General features: G+C 44.9%; 1 protein-coding gene across 1 annotated transcript; it reads left to right on the top strand.

Moving 5' to 3' along the window:
* Positions 1–228: 228 nt before the first annotated feature.
* lemd3 (LEM domain containing 3) lies at positions 229–14,878 on the top strand. The gene is made up of 13 exons (XM_041977538.1): positions 229–1,529; positions 2,802–2,842; positions 2,973–3,042; positions 3,944–4,020; positions 4,202–4,281; positions 4,530–4,675; positions 6,697–6,798; positions 6,883–6,985; positions 8,146–8,324; positions 10,017–10,098; positions 10,182–10,287; positions 10,366–10,444; positions 13,311–14,878. Exons 1-13 carry the CDS (start codon positions 266–268, stop codon positions 13,475–13,477), a joined length of 2,496 nt encoding a protein of 831 aa, XP_041833472.1. The 5' UTR covers positions 229–265; the 3' UTR covers positions 13,478–14,878.
* Positions 14,879–15,481: the final 603 nt, after the last annotated feature.

Here is a 15,481-nt window from a genome sequence, read left to right as displayed (position 1 = left end):
AATCCCAAATTGCTCTTTTTGTGCCAAAACATGGAAGCCCACTGCTTTCTAGAGAAACTAGAGATAGGTTAAATGCAGTGGTTATTTCCCAATCAGGATTAATAAAGTAAATAAAAAATAAAAACAAATAAATCCCTGTTCTGTGGGTGAAGGGCTGTTCCACTCCAACGCCTCAGGGGGCGGCAGTGCTCCTTCCGGCGAGAGTCAGGCGCCATAAAACCGGAAGAAGAAGAAGAATCTGTTCCAACAATAAATTTTCTCCAAGATGGCGTCAACGCAGTTAACAGACGAGGAGCTATTTTCCCAGTTAAAATCTTTTGGTATCACCCCAGGTCCGGTTACCGAGAACACTCGTCCGGTGTATCTGAAGAAATTGAAGAAGCTTCGTGAAGAGCAGCAGCAACGAGGATCCAAACCCAGTAAGACCCGTGGCAGCGGAACCATTACTGGTAGTAAGTGCCCAGCGGCATTAAGGCCAGTTAGACATGACGTCACGCACCCGAGCACTAGCAGGAGACCGGGCCGGAAGTCTTCCGTCCTCGGCTTCAGCTCCGACGAGTCTGACGCTGAAACTCCGCTAAAAAGGAAGGGCCTGGATCCCAGTGGAAGGCCGAACCGGAGCTCCGGCTGTCCCCAACAACCGAAGTTTAAAGTGGGAACGCCGTCGACCGAGACTCGGAGGCAGTATGGTGCTGAGAAGTCTCTAAACAGCAGCTCACCCCCGGGTCCTGGCGGACAGATGAATGCCTCTCTGAATTGGGGGGTCGATGAAAGATCCAGGCACTACGAGGAGTCCGGGGATGAGGACTACTGTGAAGACGAGTTAAAGAACTCGCGTTCAGTCAATGGTCGCGGTGCGTCTCGGCTGAACAGCAGCAAACTAGCCGGAGAGTATTCAGACTCTGACGAAGAGGAAGTGGGGGGCCCCGGGGCCCGAGACTCGGAGCGGAGTAGACTGGAAGTCCGGCGGAGCCACAAGGGAGTTTACCCCGGTGAGAAAAACAGTGCGCTTAATCCGCCTGGGACTCGGAAAATGGTGGGAGGCCAGGAGGAGGATGAGGAAGGAGGAGAGGCAATGGAGGAGAATCTGGAATCACGGAGCCACAGGTTTCCCAGGAAGTCCTTCCACGTGTCCCCCACGGAAAAACAAGGAGGAAAACCCGGTAAAAACCATCACTTTGACGGCAAAGACGCAGCCCTGTTAAGTAATAACACTAGTACCTGGAGTGCTGGTCTGAGACCGCGGTTCTCCGGCTACAGTAGCCTGGCCCCGGGTTACAGGGACAACCACTCCAACCACACCCCCGCTCCCAACCACTCCTACAGCCCGCTGGGGAAGAAGAAGCACTCCGTGCCGGAGGATGAGCTGCTTCTGCAGTTCAGAAGGGAAGAGCTGGCCTCGCCTGGGAGCTTCAGCGCACATTATCTGTCCATGTTCCTGCTCACGGCGGCCTGCCTCTTCTTCCTGCTTCTGGGCCTCGTCTACCTCCGGATGAGGGGCTCCGGGACAGCGGAGATGGACGGTGTGGGTAAGTTTCCATCAGAAAGTAGTCCCCTGAGGTTAACCTAGAATTTTAATCCATCTTATCATAAAGCTGCTTGATGACGAGCCCCAAACAGTTGTTTCTCTATCCAGCACCATGTCAGAGTTAGACATTACCTTTATTTAGTTCTATTTATAAATGGTACATAGTTCTATTTATCTTTCAACCAGATAGACTTTATTGTCCATTTTTGTCTCAAGTGGTCTTATGTGGCAATTCTCCAGGATGTAAAGCCGTTATTTAGCCACAGAGTCTGTTTTGGTTTTACTAAACATCTAAAACATCTCCCAAGCTACTTAAACCATTTTAAACTATCACCACAGACAGGATCTCAGTCTGTAGATTGAAACCTCCATCATGAGTATAAATGGTTAAATGGGTAGTTAGTAAACAGGATCTGGGCGCTCATTCAGACGGCACACTGACTGGGAGTTGGAACGAACCTAAAAAAAAGTGTGGAGAATATCTCAAGTTTGTCAGAAAATAGAAAACTAGTTGATCTTTGGCTGCTCCTGATTGGACGTTACCGTCAATCTAAGCTCTCTGATTGGTGGAAAGTCTGACAGGAAGTGGCTTCATCATCATGTCCAGGTCTAAATAGAGGTCTCTTAGCAACATAGTAGTGATGGTGATGTTTTTATGATGAAATGTGATAAATAATGCTGTTATCATGGATCATTGTGGATTTACCAGATGGAGTCTCTGATCATAGATCATCTAAAGCACATATGTCAAACTGGTCCAGCAAAGGGCCGTGTGGCTGCAGGTTTTTGTTCCAACCAAGCAGCAGCACACCAGATTTGACTGATTCAATCAACAGATCTCAGTCTTCAGACAGCTGATTGGTCAAACTGTGTGCTCTTGGCTGGCTGGAACAAAAACCTGCAGCCACACGGCCCTTTGCTGGACCAGTTTGACATGCCTGATCTAAAGGGTAGCTATCCCACAGAGCTACACACCACCACTCCTGGGACACTGATGGTGTAAATGACAGCGCTCAGGGATGCCGGAGATCTGGTGGAGGTTTAAGGGTTTATAGATTTTACAGTTTCTTCTCAGATCAAGTTAAGATGATCCTACATGCAGTTCTGGACCAGTGAAACCAGAGGATGGTGTGCTGGGGCCGTGTCCGTTTCTGTCATGTTGTTCAGTCGTGACTGAGTTTAGTTTCTGGGTACAGTCTGGTTCCTGAACAGGATGAAACACATAAACAGACCGGTTTTACTGAGTGTGCTCTGTGTGCCTCCTTCCTCACAGTTAAGAGCCACCCGTTTGGCAGCGACTTCGACTCCTCGTATGTAAGTAGAAAGAACTAAAGATGCTCTGATTGATTAGGAAATTTTGTTTCTAAAAAGCCCAAAAGTTAGTTTCTGAACAATTGTGTAAGTATATGCAAATTTATTTGTCATTCATTATCTTTGTTTGCAGAACAAGGCAGAGAAAGAGGTGATCCTGAAGCTGCTGCTCTGTCTTCATGACCACCTGGCCAGCGTTGCAGGTAGCCCTTCATTTCCTGCTAGACATACTTATGTCCATGTTTGGAAACACCAGGGCACTGTATATTTCTTTGAAGTGAAAATCAGTTTTACACTTCATCTCCTTTTGATATTTAGATTCTTTAATGTCTATTCTAATATTTTATATTTAGATCAAGGAGAGAAAGTTTTGGCCACTGTCCTGCAGGCTTTAAATGGTTTCCGGCTTCAACAAACCCGATTCATTGTGCAAAATTTGACAACAAGCTGTTGAATCCATTTTATCTGAATCAGGTTTATATGTATGTATGTTCTTTTTTTTTTTAAATCCTCATGTCTTTTACAAGCATTTGCTGGTGTTTGTTGTTGCTGTGGTTTATTGCACTGTTGCTTTAAGACAACAAACTCCTGGTGCTTTTAAATGTGATGGCAACCCAAACGCTTTATAAGGCTGCTGGTATTAAATTTGCCAGAATCCGCGTCGCCTCTGGAAACGTCAGCCCTGCATTCGAGGCACGTGGCTGTTTTGCTGGTGGGATTTTCAGTGAGTGATGCCGAACTGACGTAACGCTGATGCTACTTGTTAGCTCAACAGTGATTCGCATGCAGATCCTTCTCTACCAAGCAACTCAAAGATTACGTAACTTCCGTTGTGTGATGTGGTGCTGGGCGGGAAAAATTAATTATGATTCCGTTTCCATGGTATCTGATGATGTTTAGATAGAAATACTTACTTTTCCCGATCCCCTCATTCTTGGCGGGATTGACGAGTATTTCCGATGCTATTATCGACATCGGGCCAACTCTACAATAAATATATAATTATTATTGTTGTTGGTTTATTTACTAGGATCCACACCAGACGTCTTGTATGTCACACTCAATACTCACTGGACTGGAAATAAAACTGTTTAATGGTTACAGGCCAGTATGACTGCGGAGACCAGCAGCAGCATCCCAACAGGAGTCTTTCCATAGACGAGGCCTCATCATATTTACTGGTACGGCTTCACATTAACACCTGTTTTCCTGGACAAGAATTGAGCTTTTCTCCACTTACAAACTCATCATGTCACACGAGGGTTTTTGCTCCCACTTGGACTAAATAATGTTTCTTTCATTGCTGGAGTGAAGGAGAGGTTTTTTCTGGTTAATACTATGTCCACCATGTGTCTGTTTTAGGCCCAGAATCAGGAATTTGAAGCGTTTCTTCATACGTCTCTGGAGTGGATCATCCGGACGGACCAGGATGTTGGTATAAGGTAATATGAGGGCATGTAACGGGGTCAAGCTGAGATGCACCACGACGAAGAATCGAACGTTATTTATTGATTGAACTGGTTTGGTTGGTTTACAGCGTCAGACATGAACATAGATTCAGTAGGTCTGGTCTGAGTCCTGTCTGATGATCAGATGAATCAGACTGAACATGAACTGTCCACAGGACTATGTTCCTGCTGGTCTCGGGTCCAGCTGAAAGTCCACCCCACTGTTCTGATTCTGTTCTCAGGCTGACGGGGCAGGTAGCCGATGAGCCGGTGACCGATGTGTCTGACATCGCTCGGCTGGAGTCCACTCATCCCAGGATGCCCTTCACATGCCGGTTTAGACGAGCCTTCCTCACAGTCATTGGCAAAGTCCTCCTCGTTGCAGTTGGTGAGTAAAACACAGGAAATAAATATGGTTTTTAGGTCCCCAAAACCCTGAACTATAAACTAGAGATCACCGATACTGATACCAGTCTCGGGTATCAGTCCGATACCGTGTGTGTGTACTCGTACTTTATATTCACGTTATTACAAAGAGATTAATCTGTGCAACTGACAAACATTAAGAAGAAGGAAAATAAAATCCAGTAATACATAAACCACTAAACCAGGTGAAAAGTCTGAGGCCGACACCCATGTTAGCAAACGCAACGTTATAGCACTCCTAGCTGACCACAGATCAGCCCTGCTCTCCAAACTCAAGACATCTTTCCAAAAACGTAACGACAAATTGGAGGGAGCCGAACAACCGTCGCTAGCCACCACAACGGACTGTCGAAGAAAAAGCTGTTTACCAGCAGCTGGAGGAGGTAGAAACTTTATGCACTTGGCTTTAAACTGACAACAGGAAGCTAAAGGCTAAGCTAGCTGACCTGGAGGAGAGAAGCAGCTGATTGGGCTCTCTGAGGGAACTGAAGGTCCACAACCTACGCAGTTCTTTTCTAAACTGCTGCAAGAGGCCGTGAGGAAATCTGGACCGGGTTCACGCCACACATCCCTCAAACCAAAGCCACGACTTGTCATGCTCTGCTTCCAGAAGGGAACGCCTGGTCCACAGGCTCGAAGGAGAGGAACGCCGCTTTACCAGGGTCATTCATCCACAGCTTAAGAAGACTTCTCCTGGAGGTGCTCGACCAGAGGAAGGAATATAAGAAACTGATGTCCTTCCTTTAGAAGATGGGATTGAAGCCATCTCTCCTGCACCCCCCAGACTTCACCACCTAGCAGGAACGCTCCCCTGTCAGCGGTGAGGCCGAGCAGTTCATCCAAGACTTCGGTAAACCCTCCTGAATGTTTACTTGATCCGTTCTGGGGTTAAAAATAAATCGGATCTGGAGATGATCAGTGTTTGCTACGTGTAATTATAGCTACATTAAATGTAAGAGGTGATTACATCATTACTATTCTCCTCTTTTAACTTTGTCTTTATTTTTTCTCCTCTTCCTAGCATTTTTATTTATTTTATTTAACAATGTTATTACTCATGCCTTATTAAACACCTGAATTTGGCACTATCTCAGTGAAAGAAGCTTATTTTGGGCATGCAGGTGCTTTGTCACAGCGGTGAAGAGAATCCACCAAAAAACTCATCTTCCTCATTTCTGAAGATTCGGACCGTTTTCCAGCCTTTCGATTCATATATGGCTGCAAGTTGACTCCTATAACACACAGTTTACTACTCAGTCGTCACATCCGTCCACACTCCTGACCAGTGTAACATTATTTATTAGTACTCAGTATCAGCGAGTACTCAAATGTCAGTACTTATACTCTGTTTGTAAAAATGTGGTATTGTTGCATCCCTACTGAAAACCAAGCTGCAGGAGGACATACGTCCAGTCTTCTTTGCTTTGCTGAGTTAGTGGAGCATGTTAAGCTGTCCTGAGTTAAGAAGAGCTGGAGGTGAGTTTAAAGACAGTGGGACAGAGTTGTGTGTCCCACATTCCTCACTGGATGATGAGAACCTCACTGAAAACCACCTAGCTTTCTCTTTACTAAAACTTCTAGAACTTTGCTCTGTTTCACTTTAGCTCCGTGGATCTTTGACCAGGTAACGTCCACATGCTGATTCGTGCTTTTCTAAATGTTTTTGTCTCCTGCAGTAGATTTTCAAAGCAGTTATATGCTATAATACGCAACAAAAAAGAGAATCTTTCCATTTTTCCTATGTTCCATTCTCATTTACTTTAACACAGTGGGTCCCTGCGGTGATGCTTCCACCTCTGATTAATCTCACCAGTGTTCATTTTTATACCAAGAGGGTTTCCATGGGGTTGAATTACAGAGAAACAATCCATTATTTTGGGGTCATTTTAGAGCAGAAACCAAAAGACCCTTATGACCTCAGAGGTTAACTGGGTTTGTACCAGGTGAACTAGCTTTGAACTAGTGGGTCTTGTCTGTGTACAGTGGTGGGCTTGGTGTGGAGTGTGGTCTGCTACATGAAGTATCGGTGGAGGAGGGAGGAGGAGGAGACCAGGCACATGTATGACATGGTGGAGAGGATCATCGGTAAGGAGTGCCACACACATGCATGTTTCCTTCCCAGTACCAGCAAACTGAGAAACCAGTGAAACAAACTGTGTTGTTGTTCAGATGTGTTGAGGACTCATGGTGAGGCGTGCCAGGAGAACCAGGACCTGCAGCCCTACCTGCCTATCCCTCATGTCAGAGATTCCCTGGTCCAGCCTCAGGACCGGTGAGTGTAACCGATGCTCCACTGGTGGTGGAGTTAGACCAGGTCCAGATCCACACAAACCCAGAAAAACACTAATATGAAATTTGAATTATTTATTTCGTTTGTTCCGTTTTATATTTATTTTAATTAAGCAATATTCCTGTTGTTATATTTTATCCTGTAAGCATATTAGCAGGTAATGTCACTACCAAAGAAATCTTCTATTTTTCCTCAGCGAGCTGGACAGAACCACCTTCGTGTCACCTGGAGGTTTAACAGGTTTCTTGTTTTGGCCTCGGACATGTTGTTTCTGTTACATACGTGTTTGTGGGTCAGTCCACGATCCCTCTGTAGGTTGGACCAGACACCGAGCTACAAGTTGCTCCTCGTGGCAATACATCCTCTCTGTGGACTAAAAACTTGACTTCCTGTACGACCAGAACATGACAGCGTTGTCCTGAGTGTACAGTGTTCACACACAGTTTTTCTGCACCAGCTCTACACAGTGAACCTTGTCGGGCCATTCCAAGGTCTGTCCGGTCCTAGGACCTGGGTTGGATCTGGTCCAGGGTTGGTCTGGTTCGTGGACTCGTTTCGGTTCTGTCCATAGACTCGTTTCAGTCCGGTCCAGGCTCAGTTCTATGGAGAGTTTTGATAGTCTTGTCAAACATGACATAGGAGTCCTCATTAAGAGACAGAAAGGGAACGTTTGTTTCTGTTTTCATTCTTGTCAATCCTCCATGTCCTGTCTGTCCTCCCTGTCCATCAGTCCTCCTGTCTGTCTGTCCTCCCTGTCCATCAGTCCGCCTGTCTGTCTGTCCTCCCTGTCCATCAGTCCTCCCTGTCTGTCTGTCCTCCCTGTCCATCAGTCCGCCTGTCTGTCTGTCCTCCCTGTCCATCAGTCCTCCTGTCTGTCTGTCCTCCCTGTCCATCAGTCCTCCTGTCTGTCTGTCCTCCCTGTCCATCAGTCCTCCTGTCTGTCTGTCCTCCCTGTCCATCAGTCCGCCTGTCTGTCTGTCCTCCCTGTCCATCAGTCCGCCTGTCTGTCTGTCCTCCCTGTCCATCAGTCCGCCTGTCTGTCTGTCCTCCCTGTCCATCAGTCCGTCTGTCCTCCTGTCTGTCTGTCCATCTCTCCGTATGTCGTCTGTTTCTAAGGCCTGTCTGTCCTGAATGTCCTACAGGAAGAAGATGAAGAAGGTTTGGGAGCGAGCGGTCAGCTTCCTGTCAGCCAACGAGTCCAGGATCCGAACAGAGACTCAGAGGATTGGTGGAGCAGACTTCCTGGTTTGGAGGTGGATCCAACCTTCGCTCAGCTCTGATAAAAGCAGCTCGATGCCCCCCAAAGTCTGGCAGGGAAAAGGTTCGCCACGCCACCAGCACACGTTCCTGCTCCCAGTTTATAACAGTTACATGTTGTTTCAGTCCATCCTGAAACTTACTGACATGAATAATCCAGCATGTTTACACCGACACAAAAATCTGATCAGTAATCAGATTATTCTAGTGATCATGTAGACAGCATCACGTGATCTGCTTCGTCAGACACATCTACATGTTTTCCTGGGTATTGACCCATAGATGTACTTCCCTTTGCTCTTTTAAATGTGTAAAAACAAAATGGAAAAAACATGATGGAAGATGGAAAAACCCAAATGTGTGCTTGTTTCTGCAGCTTTTGTAAAATAAGCAAAGTTTTAACGATGCTTCAGAGGAGCACACACACTTCATGCAGGGTTAATGGACATTTTTCTGCACAGAGACGCGATCAGAATGAAAGCTGCATTTTTAATGCTGCAACATTAATGTGTCATTTCCACTGAACTGGTAACTATCCAAACAAAGTGGAATAAACATACGAGGGTGAGGGAGCTGCAGAAGGAATATGGAGGAGGTCCAAGCTAGCTAAAGCAAAGTATAAAGAGAGTGTAGAGAAGAGGATAACATCAGGACACGCAGAAGAAGCCTGGAGGGGCTTAAACGTCGTGATGGGGAGAGCATCCAAACCTGTGATCTCTCAAACCCCGCCTCTCCAGCAGAACAGCTAAACAACTTCATCCGTTTCAACAACAGCACACCAACAACCTGGACTCCTGTAACCCCCAGCTCCCCCCACGAGCCCCCACCCTTAACAAGCAGTTGGTAACCTCCAGTAAACCCCAGTAAAGTTGCTGGCCTTGACAGGCTCAGAGGCAGGGTGCTTAAAGAATGCTGCACCCAGGTAGGTGGGGTTGTTTCAGCACCAGCATTGTCCCTAACCAGCGAAAGGAGTCAGCCATCATTCCAGTCCCAATCGCCTGCAATAGAGGACGAATGAGACTTTAAATATGCAGACAACATGGCCCTGGTAGCACATGGGACCCCCAAGGCAGTGAGACGGTCCAAACCTGGTCCAGACTTTTGCTGAAAGCTCGTTAGAGCTAAACATCTCAAACACCAAGTGCTGTGCTGTGGGAGGCAGATGTTCCAGCTACTCGGCATCCATGGTCAGGTGGTGGAGCAGGTACAGAGCTTCAAGTATGGGATGGAGACACCTGCCTGTATTTTCACAACATGCTGAGTCCATCTACAAAAAGGCTCAACAGCGTCTCCATCTGCCCAGAAAATTGAGAACTTAACGTCCGCTAAGACATTTTAACCCTTGTTTATAAATCACTCAAGTCCACCCTCATCTATAACATTTCCCCCTGGTTCAACTTCCTCACCTCTACAACCAAAACTCTCCCACCAGTAAGGTAACCAGACCCGCCCACCTCATCACCAAGGACGCCTGCCGTCCCTGCACCAGTCTTTCATGATACCACACCACAGAACCCCACTGGCCCAGAAAAACCTTTACAAGAACTCGTTCGTCCTCTCTGCAGTAGCTGTTTTTAGGTTTTATTTGTTGCAGGAATGTGAATTAATAAGAATGTTTTTAAATGTGCTGGAACTGTGTCACACACTAATTATTGTCCGTTATGGAACAGACAATAAAGTTCTGTCCATCTGCATGACCACACTGAATGAAGGCTGACGCTGACCCAGTGTGATGGTTGTCTTTTTTTCCTTCCAGCTTTCCCTTTGGATCGGAGGAATTCTCCTCCCAACAGTCTCACTCCATGTCTGAAGATCAGAAACATGTTCGACCCGATCATGTGAGTTGTTCTTCTGGCCGTGTGATGAGCCGTCAGAGGCTTTACGTGTCCCCTCACTTTCTAAATTTCTGCTCTGAACTCAGGGAGGTTGGGGAGAACTGGGATTTAGCCATCCAAGAAGCCATCCTGGAGAAGTGCAGCGACAACGACGGCATTGTCCACATCGCTGTTGACAAGAACTCTCGGGAGGTATGCGCTGTCCTCTGAGTGAGCCATCATCGTCCTGAATGCTGTACATGTCTCACTGAGTCTCTGTTGTCTCCACAGGGTTGTGTTTATGTCAAGTGTCTCTCTGCAGAATACTCAGGGAAAGCCTTCAAAGCTCTCCATGGCTCCTGGTTTGATGGTAAATACACACTTTACACACATCTACAGGCTCACAGGGCTTAAAGTATTCCAGCACCGTGCTGGAGTTCTTACATTAGTTAATAAGTAATGTTGTCACGTTCATCTACCAATGGTGTGAGGGCACCGCTGAGCGGCGCCTTGGAAAAGGTATGGCTTAGATCATGCAGCGTGGTAAAGCTGGATTCATGCTCGCGAAACGTCTTCGTGCGGTCGTTTACTGCGTAGCTGATGCTGGTGAGTTTGCTCTCACTCAAGCATAGGGGGTACGCATCGTTTTAACTCGCCAGGTCCGAGTTCTTTTGATGGTTCTCTTCAGTTCGGTGGTATTTTCTGTTTCAAAACAACAATGGCGTCCAGCACGGTTCAGTGTCTTTATTAGCTTGTGGAAGAAAACGAAGACATAATTCGATCAGCATCTCATCAACTTGATCCACTGGTTATTGTTTTTTAAAAAGGTGGTTACCACACAAATTCAACGAGAAGATCCAGATATCCGGCAACACGTGATCCCAAACTGACCAATCACAAGAGAGAACCTCTGTGTAACCAATCAGCATAGCAGGGGTGCACGTCAGGTCTGGAGGAGGTGCACGTGGAGCTGCTGCAGAACACGCTGAGCCTACGGCGGTTACACAGACACCGTGCGACCATAAATCCACCTCCGTGTGTGGAGCCAGGTTACTACCTGGTATTTATGCCACATAATTTCTGAGGCATGCTCTAGTCTGTCCTCTGGTGGGAGTGTGCGCACCTACGTGAGCGCACACCTGTCTGCATCAGGGCGTGTGAGCTTGAGACCATGTAGAGTCGGAAATGACATGCTGTCATTTAAATAAGGTAAAAGAAAAAAACATCGGGTTGTTTAGTTTTTCAACTCTGTCTCCGAACTTCAGACGCAGCCTGACGTTGATGAAGTTAGCTTCTGATTGGTGATGTACAAAAAGGGCGAATCCACAGCTTTTTGGAGAGCCAGCCTACATTAGACCAGGTCCTGCTGAAAAACTGCCACTTAGGACAGGGGTCTGAACCTTTACAGTCCAAAGAGCCGTTTTTCCCTCAGCCAGCTAAATAAAACTTGTTCAGCAAATGTTACGAGACCTTTTGAAAAATCTTATCATTTTTTATAAATATCTACTATAGGAAATTTGTTTTGTTTATTTTTGAAGAACCACATTTTTTTCTAATTTTAGGTTTTAAAATAAAAAAGAAACCTCAAACTTGTGCAAGAAGACTTGACTTTAGACAGACTTTCTTCTAAGGGATGTAGATGTGTGTGGAAAATGAAATGTATAAAAAAAGCCCAAAGTTTCCAACCCAGTGAAAAGAAAAATAGATGAATGTACAAATATTACTGGTACTTTTAGTGTCATTATGTTAAGAATTTCACTGTAATTATTGACTGAAATTTGCAATTCTTAATATATCTAAATTTAAATACATGAGTTCTTTAGCATTTTTAGCCATGTTTTAAGAGCCATTGTTGAAGATCCAGAGAGCCACTCGTGGCTCCGCAGTCTGGACTAGGATGTGCTGAAAAACTGCAAGACTTGGAATGAATAATGAAATAATAATTAAGTGTGGGTGTTAAAATTGTTGTTCCTGGTGAGAGGGTTCAACACCAGCACGTCTCCTGCATTTTAAAGAACAACTTTTTACGCAGCACAAACGTTGCTGTCCGGTTGTTTCTGTCTGCTGCAGCGCATCACGGACGCCTCCTCCACCTCCCTCTGCTGTTATGAATCATGATGGCTGCCCGTGATCAGCTGATCGGCTTTTCTCTCCTGTTGTGTTTGTTTATCATTCAGCTGAGGAGGAGGAAACTAGCGGTTCATGGTTCACAGTGGCACATATTTAACCAAACGTATTGTTTATGGACGTGCTAGCAATAGCAAGCTAAATTTAACGTCTCGTCAATCGGCCACGTCACTGTCGCGTGAAGCTGGAGAAGGACAAATGTTGGTAACAGCAGCCTATTTCAAAGAGATATTGTTTGCCTTTATTTCATAGAACTTTTCAGTATAAATAGGGTTTGCTGGTGAAACAGACGTAAAATCTGCTAGTCATCAGACAGCCGTCACACATCTATGATCATAGATCAGGTTCGGAAGTCCAGTGAGAGTAAAGAGAAAAGGAAGCAAGGAGACGTCTCTAGATCATTGCTGCTGGGCAGATGTTGGAGACACAGGTCTGATCATTTAGGACCATGAATATGGTGAAAGTCTCTAAAATACATGTCAGAGCCGAACTCTTCACTAACACAGTAGCTGACAGGCGGTAGAAAGGGTTTCTGTCATATTGAAAGTGATCATCTAATGTAAAAATGCAAAGAAAAACCCAAGTTGGAAATCTGTCCAAGCTGGAAAACCCAATACAGGAAAAACAGGCATATTTTAGGCATAGTCGTGAATGGTGATTAACCATAATTAATTTGTAAGCTGTGATTAATCAGATTAAAAATGGAACCTTTTGACAGGCCTGGTAATAACTCAAAATATTTTTACGTTTTAAATGCCAGTCTGAAGACATGTCGCTGTTTTTATGAAAATGTGTGTGAAAGCGTTCATCAGGGGTTTGGGTGGGGATACAGGGGGGTACAGGGTCAGATTTATAACTTCCCACGCTGTCGGGTCAGTAGTGGACAAAAGTCCTATTCCAAAAACTGCTGGGACCCACAAGAGTTAAATTACTTGAATTTTATTTCTTTAAACAGTAAGTAATCAGACTACTGTTTTACCTGCCGAGCAGAATATGGCCTAGAGTTCTTTATTTTCCAGTTTTAGATGCGTTTCTTCTGAATATTTAGCTGTTTGTGTCTCTGGTTGCCGTGACGATGCCGTTGTGACGGTTCCTCCCGTGTTTTACAGGGAAGCTGGTGACTGTGAAGTATCTGCGTCTGGACCGGTACCACCAGCGCTTCCCGCAGGCCCAGAGCTGCAGCACCCCGTTGAAGCCCTCCAGCCTCCACCCCAACACCCCCTCCTCGCCCTGCCAGCACCACCACGTCTCAGCCAATTCTTCAGGCTTCTCATGAGATGAGCGTGTCACCCCCCCCCCCAGCATCACGGGGGGCGCGTCTGGTGGAACATATCCCCCCCCGCCCCCCCTCCCTCCCAGCATCACCAAACCGATCCCTGATGGGGAACACTTCAGCTCCCCAACCCCCCAGCATATTTGCAGAGAAGCAGTTCAGTGGTGCCGTGTTGGTTTTCCAGAGTTTATCTGGAGTATTTAAGACGTGTGCGTAGACTTCAGCCTTCTCCACTCTTCTTCCAGAGTCGGACAGATTCCCAGCTGCATATATCCAGGAGCAGTCTGTATGTACGCTTTCAGCAGCGGTTTTAATCTCATGATTTGTGGAAGGTGGAAAGATGAGATTCACGTGATTTCTGAAGCACAAGCTTAAATCACATCTGTATGAAAACATTTTGCTGCATCGGAAGACGGGAGATGGACATTCAGCGACATCGTTCTGGCGAAACTCCGGAAATGTTTCCCTCAGCTGATGCTTTTCCAGAATATATTATTGCCAAGTTATAATAATTCATATTATCTTTCCTAAATTAATAATTGACCTGTTTGAACTGGGCTTGTTTCTGCTGTTAACAGATTGTTTATATTGTCTCCAGATCTGAGGAGCAAACATCAGATCGTTTACAGTCTGAGCTCTTCCCACTTCTGCGAAACAGATGTTTGTTGTCATGACGACGCCAGGTTCTGATGCTAGCGCTCTTTAACTTGTTTGTAACACTAAATTCTCACACTAAGCTTGTGTATTACAACGACATGAACACGAGGACCCGTCTGCAGATTTTCATTTGATGCAGTGAACTTTTTTTTGCAGTGTAAAATTGAATCTGTGCACATTTCCTGCGTTGAGCGGCTGCAGCGACGCTTTGCAGCCGATGATCCGACTGTGCCTTAAATTTGTGCTTTTTCTTTTTTTTTACTGGCACTGTTACTGGAGAATGTAGTAGATTAAAGTGTAAAACCTGGATGTAGTTTTAGTTTGACATTTTCAGAGTTGGTATTTTGTAGCAGTTCCTTCAATATTAAACCAAAAGCTTCTATTTATTTTTTCTTTTTTTTTTTTTTTTTTAAACAAGGGTGATGTATTATTTTAATGTCACTTATATATGTTTTTCATCAATGATCAACCTTACATTTGCTACAAGATCTGTCAGGATATGTAAGATAAAATAAAGTCAACACTTTGAGAAATATGTTGAGTGTTTGGAGCTGAAACCTTTCTGGATGTTTCCGGCTGGACGCCTAGAATTCACTTTGGAGAAGCATCTGATGTAAATCTGTATGTTGATGTACTGATGTGTGAAGCTCTTCTGTTTTCTGAGCTGCAGTATCACACATTTTAAAACAAACACCAGTCCTGATGTCATTTTCAAAGTGGCTGCAATTAAAAGCAAATTAGTTTTTATCTTTTGTTGTGTTTTTCTCCATCTCCACTTTTATTTGTAGAGCACGTTAAAAACAACAAAGCTGGCCAGAGTGCTTCACACCAAAATAAAAGCAATGCAGACAGTAAAAGTAAAAAAAATAAAAGCATATGATCAGCCAATAAAACAGTTAAATAATTATAAAAAAAAGAAAATCACAATAACCAACATCTGACCTGTTAAAAGCTAAAGAAAAGGTGTTTAATCTGATTTAAAAACAGCAGGTGAAGAGGCCTCCTGTGGGAACTGGTTCCAGTCTCGGTCCAGCTACAGAAAATGCTCGGTCACCTCTAAGTTTCCTCTTGGTTGAGGGGACGGCTAAAAGTGACCGGTCTGCTGAGCTAAGGGAACGTGTCAGGAGAAGAAATCATTTTAAAATATTTCTTTTTATATTTGCTTTTAGTTATTCTATAGAAAAAAAATGAACAGTTTCTCTTTTTTGTTAAATTACTCATTGAGCCATTTTCTAATATTTTCATATTAAGTCTTAAGTATGAACCAGAAAATTAAATATAAATTTATGTATGAATGAATTCAGTATAGAAATGACGATGAAGATTCAGAGAACCAGGAGGAATCTCTGC

This window comes from Melanotaenia boesemani, chromosome 23, assembly GCF_017639745.1.
Source record: "Melanotaenia boesemani isolate fMelBoe1 chromosome 23, fMelBoe1.pri, whole genome shotgun sequence".
NCBI lineage: Eukaryota > Metazoa > Chordata > Actinopteri > Atheriniformes > Melanotaeniidae > Melanotaenia > Melanotaenia boesemani.
Note: the sequence above shows the minus strand (reverse complement) of the source record. Positions and strands in the feature narration are given on the sequence as shown.

Bases quoted from the DNA above. Each gene is read 5' to 3' on its own strand.
- lemd3 (XM_041977538.1), top strand. From the start codon at position 266: ATGGCGTCAACGCAGTTAACAGACGAGGAGCTATTTTCCCAGTTAAAA. The intron at 10,099-10,181 runs GTGAGTTGTTCT...CTCTGAACTCAG, and splicing joins AACATGTTCGACCCGATCAT to GGAGGTTGGGGAGAACTGGG. The intron at 10,288-10,365 runs GTATGCGCTGTC...TTGTCTCCACAG, and splicing joins TTGACAAGAACTCTCGGGAG to GGTTGTGTTTATGTCAAGTG.